This window comes from Lytechinus pictus, chromosome 3, assembly GCF_037042905.1.
Source record: "Lytechinus pictus isolate F3 Inbred chromosome 3, Lp3.0, whole genome shotgun sequence".
In the NCBI taxonomy this organism is placed as follows: Eukaryota; Metazoa; Echinodermata; class Echinoidea; order Temnopleuroida; family Toxopneustidae; genus Lytechinus; species Lytechinus pictus.
In genome coordinates this window covers 14644281-14660740 of record NC_087247.1, presented here as the reverse complement: position 1 = coordinate 14660740, position 16460 = coordinate 14644281, and the positions used below count along the sequence as shown (strand labels likewise).

General features: G+C 34.5%; 1 protein-coding gene across 1 annotated transcript in view; it reads left to right on the top strand.

Moving 5' to 3' along the window:
* The window catches only part of LOC129257769 (serine/threonine-protein kinase 11-interacting protein-like), a 49580-nt gene extending 35804 nt beyond the window's left edge, over positions 1 to 13776 (top strand). The window contains exons 19-27 of the mRNA XM_054896166.2: positions 235 to 1165; positions 2073 to 2170; positions 3095 to 3273; positions 4323 to 4511; positions 5011 to 5183; positions 5981 to 6031; positions 7548 to 7691; positions 9306 to 12158; positions 12562 to 13776. Coding sequence (XP_054752141.2) covers positions 235 to 1165; positions 2073 to 2170; positions 3095 to 3273; positions 4323 to 4511; positions 5011 to 5183; positions 5981 to 6031; positions 7548 to 7691; positions 9306 to 9317 — 1777 coding nt within the window. The 3' untranslated portion in view covers positions 9318 to 12158; positions 12562 to 13776. The remainder of the gene's footprint in view (positions 1 to 234; positions 1166 to 2072; positions 2171 to 3094; positions 3274 to 4322; positions 4512 to 5010; positions 5184 to 5980; positions 6032 to 7547; positions 7692 to 9305; positions 12159 to 12561) is intronic.
* Positions 13777 to 16460: the final 2684 nt, after the last annotated feature.

Sequence of the window (16460 nt, the reverse complement as noted above, 5' to 3'; positions counted from 1 at the left end):
GGTATGTATGACATTGCATGAGCTCGTCTATCCATTATCTTTTATGTGGGATTCTCGACTCCTTATTACTCATTAATGTTACGTTGTGCATTATAAAGGTAAAGTCTACCTGAATCCATGCCTTCGGGAAATGTCTTTGGAAGCTAATGTAGGAACATTTTCTAAGTAAATTCTAACATTATATATTGTCTTGAATTAGGCTTGATTATGTTGGTTTATGCTTGCCCCTTGTAGGTACTCTCTCTGTCCCACTGATGGTGGGAGTGTATCTAGCATGGATGCCTCGGGACCTACCACCCCTGTCCAACAAATCATAACCAACCCCTTTGACTCACAATTCAAGAACTCTGCCACCAAGATTGGCCCCTCAAGGACATCACCATCCCAGCTCCTCAACGGCAGTGCTAACATACCTGCTGATGAGTCCGATGGAGGAGGTGTCGTCGGCGCGTCCGATGAGAGCGAGGTTAGGACTAACGGAGGAAGTGATGATGTATTCAACCCCAGGGTTGATCATAGATACAGTGAGGATGATATCGTGGTGTTGCAGAACCCGGAAGCAGCAGCGTCCAGTCATAACATGGAATATAGGAATGTCTTTCACCTACAAGATGGGCAACATCAAGACAAGGACTCCGTCTCCGTGGATGCCATCAGCGTCGGGCGCTTGGACAGCAATGAGAGTGACATTGCCGTGATAAGTGAAACGGACGCTCAAAGCAGTAACAGCGCGCTCGCGTTGCTCAGGAACTCAAGCCTTGGGAATATCAGTGCGACATCAGATACTGTGTTTGAAAACAATCACCATGGAAATGTGAGCAATGAGAGTAGTGAAAGTCCTGCTCAGCAACGGCAGCAGACTTCATCATCTGATGATCACAGGGGCTTGCTGAGCTCCAATGAGCATGACGTTATCTATAAATCAAACTCTGGAGCTGAGAGTGCATCCGAGGTCAATGGAGGTGGACAGTGGAATGTTGGTGGTGCCCACCAACCTGTAATCAAAAGAACGGTCCAGTCTTCACCGTCTCATTCTATTAACTCAGCAGAGACATCCATGTTATCAATGGCTGAGGAGGATTGCTGTAGAGTAGATCACCGTCTAAAGCTCTTCTTCTCCATGTCTGTCTTTGGCAATGAGGAAGAATTCACTTGTCTATTAAAGGTATACTTTATGGCCCAAATTCACAAAGGTGGTTTTTAAAACCATCGGTTGAACCCATGATTTATGCAGATTTCCTGTATAAATTACGCTTGTTTACAGCGTATATTAAAAAATGTCCAATGCTGATGCATGCTTTAGTCACAGTGCACTTAATTGACACCTGTTGCCGTGGTTATCCACGCTATTTATTCATGATTCCACTGTTTTGAATTAATGAGTCCACTTTTCAAACAGTGGACTCATGAATAAAATAGCATGGATAACCATGGCAACACGCGATTTTCTGATTCCCTGTTCTAATTGTATTAGCACTAAATTACTTCTTCATTATCCAAAATTTAAAGTGACATGTAGACTTACGTGTGTTGTTATGTAGCATGAACCGTATTTGCGCATCATATTTGCAACGCTATACATGTATATGGATGCAAGTACTGCTGAAAGCTGATGCCACTTTTGGTTTTGACCTTCACCCATTTGGCATGTCCAAATTATGAATAAATCTGAAAGACAAACATGATAGAAAGTGACATTGATGGATTTCTTTTGGTGTCATTCACGTATTATCAATTACCTTGTTTTTCTCGTCTATTCAATGCTTCTTACTCTTAATTGTTCCTGAATCTATTACTATTATATTTGTACTTTTCTCTTTCGTTCTTTCTTTCTTTCACTGTGCCTTGGGCACTCTGCCGAGTGGATTTGGCGCATTACAAATCACATATATTATTATTATTATTAATTTCAAACATTTTTGTTGGTATTCACTTGCAGTTTGATGAACAACACTTCTAAAATAGCAGGCAATTATTACAGACAATAGTCATATGAATTATTCAAAGATGTTTACATGATTGTGTTATTGCAAACAGTACTCTACTTCAATTTTGTTTTGATTTGTTGTCAGGGCACTGTGTTTCAGTTGAGCAAGAAGCAACATTTTGATGGTGTGGTGGTTGTATCAACAGATAGTATCTACCTCATGAAGATCACAAAAGAAGAAAGGTAAAATCTTGATTAGGAATCATCAATTTCACACTTAAATTTTGAATAAACTCTATTCACTTGACGTAGACACTTTATGTGAGGAATTTAACACAGGGTTTGTGTCAAAATTGTCAAAAATTCAATGTAAATGTACGAATTGTAGGAATATCAAAGTTCTGTATAGAATAAAATATGACTACTTTTTTTTTAAAGTTAATTGGAAGCTTACAAGAATTTTTTTTCTTCAAATTTTGGTTCAAATACAGCTCTCAGTGAAAAATGCAAGCATCGACGTTGCTTGTTTCCTTTAGGGCTTTTTGATAATAAACTTTTTTGGGAAATTATTATTAGACTTTATTAGACTTTCCTAGTAAGCTCCCATACATTGTCATGATGAAAATCTCCATTAGAGGACACCAAACCCCATGTTTGACTCCACCAATTCTCTTTTTGAAGTGTGGCAAATCTAAATCACCTCTGGCAAGCTTGTTACCTCGCCACGCAGGGTTGATAGTGCTTGGAAATGAAATATCTTGGATCCTCTAACAAGGTTTTTTGAAAAACGGGTATAAATAACCGCAGTTCCGATCAGAGAAACGGCCGTCTCCTAACGAGGGTTTGTCATTATGGTGGTCTAATAATTGTTTCCCAAGCTCTACGTGTTCCTGGCCCACTGAATACAGGATTTTCCTGAATCAAATTCTCACTGCTTTGTGCTTCATGTGATAAAGTTAAATGCTTTTAGATTATCATGGCTTGAGTAGTTCATGATTGGAACAAAAATGGAGAAAAAGTAGGGGTTGGACGCACAAAAAGATTTACAGAATTGCCCGGTAGTGAAGTCAGTTGTAGCATACGTGTATATAAAAAATTGAAATGAAGTGATATAAATAATTCCTGTAATTACACTTTAGACATTATTCTAATTCCTTCCTGTCTTAGTGAGAACCCATCTGATTGGCTGGTTAAGAGAACGCAGCATCCAATCAAGGACCTTGTTAGAATACATGTCGGTCTTGGAAGTCAGAGTGTGCAGTTTGAATTCTGCTCCGATGGGATTCTCTACACCGTTGTGATCGGAGACAAGAAGAGAATTAGACAGTTTGCTGCAGTTTTGATGAGTATGGATTAATTATGTGATGATACATATTTTTATTTGTGTAGGAGGCATGAAAACAGAGCTAGAGATTTGTCATAAAGATTGAAGTTTCACTGAAATTCGTACTTTAATCCTGAGCTATGTGCGGTATACAATGCATTACCGCATTGGTCGAATCACGCTCAGAGGATGCGTGCTACTTCGTATTTATCAATGAGATCGCATGTTGAATATCATGCACACTTTGGTACTTAGCATAATATGAAATGTTGGTATGGGGATCTAAGGAACTGTCTACAAGATGTAAAATACGGGGTGTAGGAAACTGGAAATGGAAGTCGTCAGAACAGCACGTCCCTGTACCACATTATACATGAATGCCTCCCCTGGCTAGCCATAATTTTAGTACAGAGTTAGACCTTGGCCTAGGTTAAACATGACTTTAGAATGTGAGCCACATGTCTAAATGAGGCTTTTATCAGAACACATACCCATTTTCTTGACTAAATAATATCAGGGGGGACTTACTATCTGTGTAATGTTTGTAGGAAAGCTACAATCTACCAAGGCTTTTATATAAAAAAATTGACACTTCAAAGAACAGATCATACTACAGTGAGAATGCTTGTGACCAGTTTTAGCTTTAAACAAGACTTATGTATGTAAAAGAAATCAAGGTCATTTTTATTAGTACATTACACAAAGCTGCCAAGTAGTACTTATTTTTCGTATTTAGTACTGAAAAATGAGAAGAATACTGATGGTTTCATACAAAATACCAATTTCTAAAGTTCAATTTTATGTGTTTTCCTATGGCATTTCTTTGAAAATACTGATTTTCTCACCAAAATACTGATTTTCAGCTTTTATAATACTGAAATGAACTTGTTCAGGTTGGCAGCTCTGATTACAGCACAGATCATGCAACATACAAAGGCAAAATCTGTAGTAGAAATAAAGTTATTTCACAAAAGACTGGTACTAACAAGGTAAGATTGTCCAAATGACCTAAATTTTATGTTTATTTTTTTAGCTGGACCTATTCATTTCATATTTTCTCATCTCCTCCAGATTTAATCAGTACAAGTGCATGGAAGAAAAAATTTAAAGGTGTTGTATGGGAGCATGCCCAGACGTTTCTCAACCTTACCGATGAGGTGTTTGTCCCCCAGGCTACAGGGGATACAAGCTATGAGGTAGACCCTCAGATCACTGTCTTCATCACGTCACAACTCAAGACAAGACTAGAAACGAAACAAGGTAATGTTTCTCAACATAAAAGTATTGATTTTTCTTTTTAATAGAAAAGATAGAATAGGGGGGGGGGTGAAATGAAGAAATTGCTTAACCCTATCAAGATATCAGTAGATCCTATAGGGAAAAGGGTATACAGAAAAAGAATAGTACACAAAGATGTAGGAATGTCAGAAAAATAATAGACAGAGATGAGAAGTAGGCTAAAGTTTAACAAAAACTTGTAATGTCAATTTTTAATCATGAAAACTTTAAACAAATATGCAGTTGAGTAATATGGCAAACTCCTGTCACCAGTGGGTAATTATTCAACCAAGCCTGCTTTAATAGCATCATACAGCTATCAGGTCAGGGAAAGTGAGATGATGACTTTACCATCAGGCAATTTCCAGTTGCACGACATAATGTTTATTGGTCATCAATCTCATTCTACTCTGTGATCTATATCCCAATCGTATCAATTCCCCATGAAAACACACAATAATCTTCATTTAATTGACTGCAGGTACAGAGATGAGAGTAGAGCCACTAGGTATCGTAGTAACCGCTACTGATATCTACCTGGTCGAAGAGAACCACTTCTATCCCTTAGCTCTGGGGAAGAACAAGAAGAGTGTCAAGGGTCAACATCAGTTCGTCCCAAAGGGTCATCGCAAGATCAGTGATATCTCAGGACTGGTGAGATTCTATCATCTTCATTCCTTAAGGCACCTTGTGAAAAGTCAGAGCTGCATCTTTATGCAGGAATCCGCCAAGCGGCTTTTCATTACAAGTCAGCTCAGTCACCATAGACAAAATAATGGGGAGTGCAGAAAAGCTGTAATGAAGAGACACATCTCATCCTTATAGCGGGATTGTTACCGAAAAAAAAACGCAGCATAGACTTTGGACAAGTTGCCTAAGGGTGTCATTAAATTTCATCCACTAATTCTGTAATCGTGATTGCAATGCATTTTTGTCATATGGGAATCACCTGAGATTTTATAGCTAATTAGTCACTTAATTGCTGCTTAAATTAACACTGTTCTATATGGAGGGAAAATAATCAATTTTCTCCAGCTCAAATTTTTGCAAACTTCCACAAAGTAACTCAATTCCTTCAAAGCATCTCTCTGTTTTGGGGAATATACTGTAAATGTTATAATAATAATAATAATAGCGGTATATTTACCCAGGGTAGCCGCTTCAGTTCCGAAAACTGAAGCGGTGTGGATGGTATGAAATTTTGGTGTGATTTTACATGAATTTTTCACTTTTTAATTTTTTTATATAAAACATTGCATGGAATGAGCTAAGAATTTTAGGATTTTAATCAATGCAGCATTTTGATATACAATCATGTCATATGAAATGTACGTGTCAAAATTTCCTTTTTTAAAACAAAAGAATGAACATGCTGAATATTGTTGAATGTGAAATTTTGACAAAGTTGAAAGTGATGATGATACATGAATGTATGATTTTTATTTCATCAGGAGTTGTACGGTGACTCTCCAACTGATGTGACGATTTCATTCTTTAGTGAGGTAAGATTCAATCAAGATTGGTCATAAGTTAGTCATTTGATCTTGTGATTTGAATAAAAAAGTGCTTTGATGCAACATCTGTGTTTGGCTGATCAGTTCAGCCCATGAAGTCGTAACCAGTATGAATTTGATCAGTTTTCTCCCAGGCGCGGATCCAGCTGGATTAGACACAATACTATTTTGGGAGCCATATTGTTTTTGCACAACAGTCAGCCCCTCAAACTTTATTGTCTAATACGGCTTGATTTGAACCTGTTCTCCATCAGATGCGGTGACAGTAAAAAAAAAATTGCGACACATAATTACCTTGCTCATGCATGATCTACGTGCATGCACTCAGTGATAAAATAAAATTGATTTGCCCCTCGATTGTTTTTTTCATTGTTGATGTTAAATTCCTTTTTGATGTCACAGTAAACTTGCCCAAGCTTCAGTGGGGTGATAAAATAATAAATTTTGAGAGCAGCTCAGAAAAAAAATGTATTTTAGAATTATTGCAATGATGGCAAATTCATATTATCTGAAAAGAGTCTTCTTATTCTTGTAGAGAACTCTTCCTTGGCAAAAGAAGGTTGCTACTTATTTTGTAAGTCTAAAGTCAAGCAATATTGAGCTGTCCTCATTTTTTTTTCTTAATTAAGAGGTTAATGAGGTTTTAATACCCCAGTAACAATATGCTTATTTTGCCTCGTAGTTGAGGCAGCTTTTAAAGGGGGAAGAAAACTGGCCAAAACTAAACAGTCCCTCATTGACTGTGTTATTAATAGCTGGTCTTAAAATATGCCTTTTTGAGATAAATATTGCTAATACTGAAAATAAATTGGCCAGTAATTTGATTTGCCTAAAGAAATCAAAATGTTTTTGAGAGGAACATACCTATATAGTGCACCATTGAATAGGCAGCTAGATATCGGTGCCTCATAAATACTGTATATTGTTATTATTATTATTGTTATTATTGTTATTACTATTATTATTATCATTATTATTATACTTATTTTTATTATCATTATCATCATTATTATTACAATTATTATTTATTATTATTATCATCATTATTATACTTATTTTTATTATAATTATCATCATTATTACCATTATTATTTATTATCATTATTATTATCATGATTATTATTATTATTATCATCATCTTCATTATTATCATCATTATTATCATCATCATCATCAACATCATCATCTTCATTATTAACATCATTATTATTACTATTATCGTCATCATCATCTTCATTATCATCATCATTATTACTATTAACCCCGGCCGCGTCAGACCAAAAGACGTTAAAAGATGGGAGTTGCTGCTACCCTGTTTGGCGTTCAACGATTAAAGGGATAGAGCCTCGTCGATCTGGTGCTGCACAGCGGCTGCCGGGCCCACGATCAATTGGGCAGAGCAAATTTTCGGAGTATTTCATTTCATGTCTATTTTCGAACAATAAATTATGGATTTATCATTTATTTATTACTAGTATTATTAATATTATTTTGTATGGTATAGGACACTGGTGAGGAATCTCAGTGGAACATCAGTACATCATCAGATGCATCGCTGGATCAACTTATAACAGCCATCAAGCAACCTTGGAAAGAGATGTTTGGTGTTAACATTCAAGAAACTCTTCATCCCTCTATCGCTATCCAGGTATGTTAATCTCATTTCATTATTGAATGTGCAATAGACAAGTTCACAATGCATTGTGCACATGGGCGGTAACAGTTCATTTGAGAAAAATCATCTAGCTGGTTTTCGATTTCACTTATATATGTGTGTGTGATTTGATGATTGTTCATATATTCCTTTTAAAGGACAAGTCCACCCAAACAACAAGTTTATTTGGATAAAAATAGAGAAATCCAGTAAGCATAAAACTGAAAATTTCAGCAAAATCGGATGTAAAATCAGGAAGTTATGACATTTTAGAATTTGCTTATTTTCATAAAGCAGTTATTGCATATCCTGGTCTGTATGTATATATGAGGGGTCTGATGACGTCACTCACTCAGTATTATGTACTTCATTATATGAAATATTCTTATTTTCTCCTTAATGTCCTGTGAAACAAAGATTTATTCCTCCCTAAACACATGCAATTTCCATTGTTTTAACATTTTATGGTTCAGTCAAGTTGGTCCTTATTGTCGAATCCGTAAAAATTTGAAATATTGTATAATTCGAACAATAAATAATAAAGAAATAGTGAGGGACATCATCGACTTTCTCATTTGCAAGCCACTGAGTTGTGCTTATAACTGTTTTGTGAAAAATAAGTGACACTTTAAAATGTCATTATTTTCTTATTCTACATCTGATTTTGAGGAAATTTTCAGCATTATGCTTGCTTAACTTTTCTATATTGATTCAAAGCAACATGGCTGCTTGAAGGAACCCTCTATTGGAAAAAAACACCCAAAAAATTGATGCTGAAATATATTAGCTTTACAGCAACTCTGCCAACCACTGACAGAAGGAAGCAACTCTTGAAGGGATTACATAGTAATTGAGGAGAAATGAAACTTGATTTTGACATTTCTATATATTTCAGAAATGGGGGGGGGTGTCTATGTGACTCCAATTCCTTTAGCATCATATAGAGGATACAGTAAATATCTCAGATCAAGAGAAAAAAAATGATAACAAAAATCAATAGTTGCTTCCTTTTGTCAGTTTCAAAATAATTGTTGCGATAACTGGTCATTTTGAACATTTCTGAGTGACTGATCATTGGATTGGTTTCAAATTAACTGCCTGTTACTGAAGTCAGCGCCACATTTTTTATCTGGAACCTTGCTTAGTATCATATCTTTACTATTACCATTTATTTGGTTATCTCTGTTTGCTTCGTCTAGATGTAATTTTGCTCTCATTTTGCGCTTTTTAATGAATTTGGAAATAAATACATCGATTGAAATTGAAGTTTCAGTATAGACAAAAGAATGCACATGTATATACTTTATACGTATTGTTAAGAAATGTCTATTTTGATTCCTATTAACTGTCCATTTTATGTTTGGTGCCTGATTTTTATGAATAATATTTGTCTTCTTTTGGCTCTCCCACAATGTACATTTCTTTCTTTATACTCAGCGTCATTTCATTCCACTATAGACAAAACAATGTGTAATGTCAGAAAGCCACAGTGAAAAACACTCATTGGGACTCCTATTGTAGTATAGGATATAGCATCAAATTAATGGAGATGTTTCATGAATTTATTTGTTCATGTTTTCCATCTGTATGTTGGTCTCTTCTATGCAGGATTTGACGTGAAGTCTCCATGGAAACGGTCAAAGAGATATTAACCATCATCATACTGACCACCCAAACTTCATCAATATCAGCTATGCCAGATGTCCAATCCATCAATTTATTATTTATTCCTTATTTTTAATTTACCTTATAAGGTAATAAAGATATTGTTTGTATTTTTCTATAATTTTCTGTCATCTGATTGGAGGAAGAGGAAGATGGAGTTTTGGTAACAATCTGTTAAGAAGGAGCACCTGTCTGTAAGGACCACAGATTTGGTTCCCTTAAATATAATGCCCTAAAGTGAGAGAACCTGCTCATGAAGACCGCTTTTCTTGTCTCTCTTGGATAGTGTTTATATATATAATTATATACGTATATAAGAATCAAAATTAGGAATATAAATATATAAAGAAATTAAAATCATAGATTATAAAAGAAAACGGAGCATAGCTTTAAAAAATGAAAGGTAAAGTCACATATATAACTATACTTTATATTTCTATCTTTCCCACAATTCAGGTTAGTAAACACCATGTATTTTTAATCATTCAAGGAGATAAGAATAATAGTTTTGGATGACAGGTTTTCTTGTTCTACAGGTTTTCATTTTGAGATTTTTTTTTATAAGCAACCATATTCAAGGAAAACTACTAATGCAGCCTTAATAGACGGATGAGCCTTTATACAAACAGATGGGCACTTATAATGCAATATTTTGGATGATCCATAAATGCCCTTTTCTTTGTTAGGCGTTCATGGTTTCCTTTCTAGTTATGTATTATTTGAAGAAGTATGTGCATTTCAAGAAATGTCTTATTATATGAAGAGCTCTGTTTGAAAAGGTACTACATTTATGCTTTTGAAGAAAATTGAGCTATTAATTTATTGATATCAAAATATGAATCTCTCTTTACATATAAGTTTCTACCCAAACTTTGAAAGCAATTAGATATAGAAAACTTTTGTACTGTCTTTTCACAGCCAGTTGTTTTGATAGGAATATTGTAAACTTCAATATTTTGCTGAAAATAACAGTTGTATTACTTTCTAGCATATGGTGATAAGGAATAAGCCATTCAAAAGTTTATTTCAAAACCTTTCAAGGAAATAAATGCACTGTTCTTCTTTTTATTGTCCTATGCAAACTGCTGATATATTTCTACTTTGCATTTTAATTCCTTTATTTAACTTTGATATTTTACTTGATTAAAAAACTGCTTTATGCTCTGACATTTACTAAATATTAAATTCTACTTCTGACAGAGACTGGGAAATGGTAAATGAATTAAAGAATAAACGACCTTAGATTAACATTTATTTTGTTCAGAAAAATCAATTAATTCAGTTAAAAAGTAATTAATTAAGTCAAAGGAATTTTCCATCCAATTATTGTGCAAAGCTGTTGTATAGCGAATTAGCAATGTGAAGTCTTACATCACTGATTTTTCAGTGAATATTCTTCAGTGCGAGCCTAGTTTTGTTCCAAATAATATATTTTTGGTTGAGGTTGGAACATTTTAAAATGTGGTCTGTTAATATTTCAATGCTCATGCTAACTTTCATATCTTGTCAGCACTGTAATGAACCTTAGATGTTGCATTTTACCCCATGAAATATGTTGCAACAAATTACATAATTTATTATATTTAATTTATTTTCATATGTAAAATATGATGCTGAATGGGAAATTATCACCACAGAAAAAAGATGTATTTTTTAATGTTTATTTACATGTATGATACTCAAGCTATCTGCCCATCTAATGGGAAAATCTGGAAGAACTCTTTAAGTGTTTGGGCCCTCGAGGATAAGAAAATAATGATAAATGTTGAAGATCGATGATGTACTATATTTTATGTTGGATAAGAGAAAATGTGATGTAAATATCTTCTAAAATCACAGAGATTCTATTTATTTTTTAGTATGTTTGTTGTGTACTCTAGTGTTAAAAATGTAAGGTCACTTGATTTAATGTTGAAGAAAACATTGTCCAGGTGTTGTTATTGTTTTTTTTATGCCAGCCTTACATTTTATTGTATTGAAAATTTACTTTATTTGATGGAAAATTATGAGCAAAAACTGTGCAGTGAAGAACCTACTTAGGGGGGGGGGGCAGAAAAAAAAGATAAATGCTGCTGGAAAACAGCATTGCAATAGAAAATACATGACTCTGTCTTAAATTTCTTTTTGTGCACATTATTGATACAAGTTTACAGCAAAGTATTTCTTTGAAGTTATTTGCCCTAGGGATGACATTTTATTCAGGCTATGCAATATATTTTCACCTATTTTCATTATTTTCATCATTGTTTAAATTACTATTTATTTACTGTACCTGTACAGAATTAAAAAAAAACTGAAATAATCAAATTATACTGTGCAGGGGACTAATTTTTGTATTTATCTTATTTAGTATTGACTCTTTATGAAACATTTTTAGTTCAAAGTGACATTGATCTTGAGGGATTGTAATTCAATGAAACAAAATCATTAGATTTAAGAGTATATGTATGTTGCATATTATGTTGTTTTTTACACAGATATTAGCACATTCCAGTTCAATGATGTCATGTGAAAAGCATTACAATAAATGATTTAGAATGTTCTAAGAATTACATGTTTCATCTCAATGGAAAATATTAAATTTATGTTAGAAAATGCATATTCAGGAGAAAGGAAAATTTTCACCTTCTTTCATCTTACTTTTTGTTGATGATTGTTGTGTATAAAACAATATTCTGAATCCTGTTTTTTTTATTTCTTTCTCTATCTTGTTTTCAAGATTGCATATTTATTGGTGTAATATTTACTGATTTCAAACGTTTTATACATTATTACCCTCAAAGAAAACAGTTAAAGGTAAATGCTAGTTTTGGTAACGATACGAAAATGAGTTCGTACAGAATCCAATGAAATGACCACCAAAGTGTCTGTTTGCATAAATAAAACGCATGTGCCAAAGGATTCTGGAAGAAATTGTGTAATTGCTGAGAAATCAGCAAATAAGCACAGGATTCGGGTAGAGCGTCGGGGCCCGACGCTCAAAGCAATAATTATACACAGTCCCACGTGCGCTTATCTGTGTTGGGGAAGTTCAGTCTGAACATTTTTCAGCGTAGATTTCAAGATTTCACAAAGTTCAGTTTATGTAACTGTACCAGATCTAGATCCTCGTTGATATACTGACAATTAAGCCTGGTTTTACAGACTTTCTCATGAAATCAGTGTTTCCTGCAACTACTGGAATTTCTCTTTAAATCAGAAAAAAAAAAGTTGCTAAAGATTGGGTTATATTGTACTAGACATAAGTTAATGAATTTTGAAATCTGAAATCAATATAGCTTTAAACACTAACTTAAAGGTCAAGTCCACCCCAGAAAAATGTTGATTTGAATAAATAGAGAAAAATTTAACCATCATAATGCTAGAAATTTCATCAAAATTGGATGTAAAAAAAAGTTTTGACATTTTAAAGTTTCGCTTGTTTTTCATTAAACAGTTATATGCACAACTCAGAGACCTGCAAATGAAATAGTCGATGATGTCCCTCACTCAATATTTCTTCTTTTTTTAACAATATGATATTTCATTTTTTTTACAGATTTGAAAATAAGGACCAACTTGACTGAACCATATAGCATTAAAACAATATTAATTCCACATGTTCAGGGAGGAATTAATCGTCGTTTCACTTGACAATGAGGAGAAAATTAGAATATTTCTTTTTTCATATAATAAAATGCAAAAGAAATAGTGAGTGGATGATGTCATCAGTCTCCTCATTTGCATACCAACCAGGATGTGCATATAACTGTTTTGTGAAATTAAGTGAAACTTTAAAATGTCAACTTTCTTATTTCACATCCGATTTTGATGAAATCTTCAGTGTTGTGCTTGTCGGATTTTTCTATTTTCATTCAAATCAACTTTTTGTAGGGGTGGCCTTGACCTTTAAAATCTTCAGTTTGTTGAAGTTCGCCACCCTCTGATCATTTTGCCAATTTGAGATTTGCACGGGTCTAGTGATTTAATATTTGCAGATAATTTTTGTTTGTTATTATTTACCAGTCAGTGAACTGTTAAATTTCCTTTTTAACAGGAAATACCCAAAATTTTTACATCCCATCAGAATTCACCAAATGCCCTGAAACCAAAGTTAACTGCAAGAATATAGTCATATGATAAGAAGCAAGGGAATCACAGGAAAAACTATGATCAAGGTAATTGCTTGAAACTTTGCATTGCCAAATGAATTGGCTTGCCACCATATATATTGATGATGTACACCTCAATTTGTTTGTAATACTTTATGATGTGCAATTGCAACTGATATGTATCTGTACTCGGTTTAAACAACAGGAATATGCATGCTTGACTAGCAAAAATGAAATCTCTATTCTGTAACATACAATGAAATTTTGTTGAACACAGAACAAATTTAGTTTTTTTTTTCAATAAAAATATTTGAAGATGCTAGAAATTTGCATTTGCAGTTCTTAGTAGTTGTGTTTAGTGATTTCCAACATTCTAATCTATTTTCATTATTTTGTACTTTGTTTTGTTTTTTGAGGAAAAAACCCAAATCAGACAAGTTGATAGGTGAAAGTTTGAACAATATCGGACAAACAATAGAGAGTTATGAAGTTTTAAAAGTGGTGAACATTTGTAATCACTATACAAATGGAGACTTCAAATTGGCAGCATTTGTAATGTCACAGTGATGTACATGACCTATGAGAAAGTTGTCCTTGCCCCTGGTCATAATTTTACTCTTACCCAGATAAGTCCGGGTTATAATTGAGCAAGGTGCCACAAGAAAAAGGAGAAATTTTCATATAGTGCTTCTAGACCAGTTTTTTACGCTGAATATGAATATATGAGGTAACCAGGCTGTATCCTGAAAATTAACCCGTGAGGGCGCTTTTTTCAAAATGGCCGCCAAATTTTCAGAACATTTGAATTTTCGTACATAGATTTTGACATAAATATTCCATTGCCACAAAATTAGTGTCATATGAAAGACAAATAAATTTTCTACAATTTGGTACTATTTATAGGGGATAAGCAGGTCATTTGGCTGAGATTTTAAGTAGAAAACTGCATTTTTTGTCATTTTTTCCCAAAAATTGAAAATTTTGCAAATACATGATTTTACATAATTCTGAGAAAAATTAATGAATTACCTTGAAATGTTTCAGAAAACTTTATTGATATACTATTATCATGTGGATGAAATTCCAACTCTGTATCATTCTTCTTAGCAAATTTATAAGGTATCAAACTTGAATACTTCAATTTCAGAAATGTCGCTTTTTGTATGCATTTCCATAGACTAATACGTATAACATGTACTGTACATGTATAATATGTATAATGTATAGTTTAATAAAATTTAAATGCAATTATCTCCGCTATTTAACCACTTGGAGAGTTAAGAGTAGGCTTTTCTCTATCAGCTACATAAAACAAAATGTTGGCACATCAAGGCCTGACCCTCTCATGGGGTGGGGGTGTCGAAGTCACCCCCCCCCCCTTGCCCTTGGCTATATCATGTTGTTGTATATTGCCTATTTGTTGGAAAAATCTCTGTTTTTTGGAGCACCCATTGAAGCAAAAACAGGCATTTCTGCTATACAGTACAGTCACTTTGATTGCTTTGAAACCACTTGGAGAGGAAAGAGTATATAGGCTTTGTTCTACCAGCTACATACAAAGTGGCACATCGAAGCCTACCACTCTCGGGGGGGGGGGGGTGGTTTGCTTAATATTGCCAATTTATTTGAAAATTCACAATTTTGGACCCAACATTGAGGCCAAAAATCGTTTGTGCTTTGTTGTACACCCCATTTTATTGATTTGAAACCACTTAGAGAGGAAAGAGTAGAGTTTGTTCTACCAGCTACATATAAATAAGCACTGGCACATTGAACCCTAGCCCTCTCATGGGCTGTCTAAGTCACCCCCCCCCCCTCTATATGATGTATATTGCCGATTTATTGGATATTTCTCCATTTTGGATCACCCATTCAGGCAAAAGCGCGTTCCTACTATATAGTACAGCCAATTTTATTTTCTTGCAATGAATTGGAGAGGAAAGATTAGGCTTTGCTCTATCAGCTACATATCAAGAAGTGTTGGCAAATCAAAGCCTATCCCCTTCAGAATGTTCAGGGGGCTGTAGAATTTACCCCACCAATTTTCGGTAATTGACTATTGGACAGTCACAATTTGCATCACCCATTGAGGCAAAGGGCGTTTCTACTACATAGTACAGCAAATTTCTTTTCTAGCAATGACTTGGAGAGGAAAGAGTAGGCTTTGCTCTATAAGCTACATATAAAGAAGTGTTGGCAAATCAAAGCGTATCTCCTTCAAGCGGCTGTAGAAGTTACCCCACTAATTTTTGGTTTTTGGCTATTTGTTGAAAAGTCACCATTTTGGAGCCCCCATTGAAGCAAAAAGGCGTCTCTGATATATAGTTCTGCCACTTGTATTGCCTTGAAACCACTTAGAGAGGAAAGAATAGGCTTTGCTCTATCAGCTACATAATTTTGTGCTGGCAAATAAAAGCCTACCCCCTTCTGGGGGCTGTCGAAATCACCCCCTCACCCCTTTGCGTTATTACCTATTTATTGGAAATTCACCTTTTTTGAGCCCCCATTGAGGTAAAAAGACATCTCTGATATAAAGTTCTGCCACTTTTACTGCCTTGAAACCAATTAAGGAGGAAAGAATATGCTTTGCTCTACAAAGAAGTGCTGGCACATTGAAGCTTACCTATCTTGGCGGCTGTCAAATCACCCCACCCCTCTTGCATTATTGCCTAATTATTTGAAAATTCACAATTTTTGAGCCCCCATTGAGGCGATATGCACTTCTGCTGTATAAAACACCCAATTTCATTTTCTTGAAACCACTTGGAGAGGAAAGAGTAGGTTCCCATCTTTCAGCTATATATAACGAATTGCTGCCATATCGAAACCTGACCCACTTCAGGGGACTACATGTATATAGATGTTACCCCACCTTTTTTACGATTTTTTCCAATTCATTGGAAAACTCGCCATTTTGGAGCCCCATTGAGGCAAAAAAGTGTTTCTGGTATATAGTAGAGCCACTTCTTTATATGCAGCTGTTAGAGGAAAGCCTACTCTTTCCTCT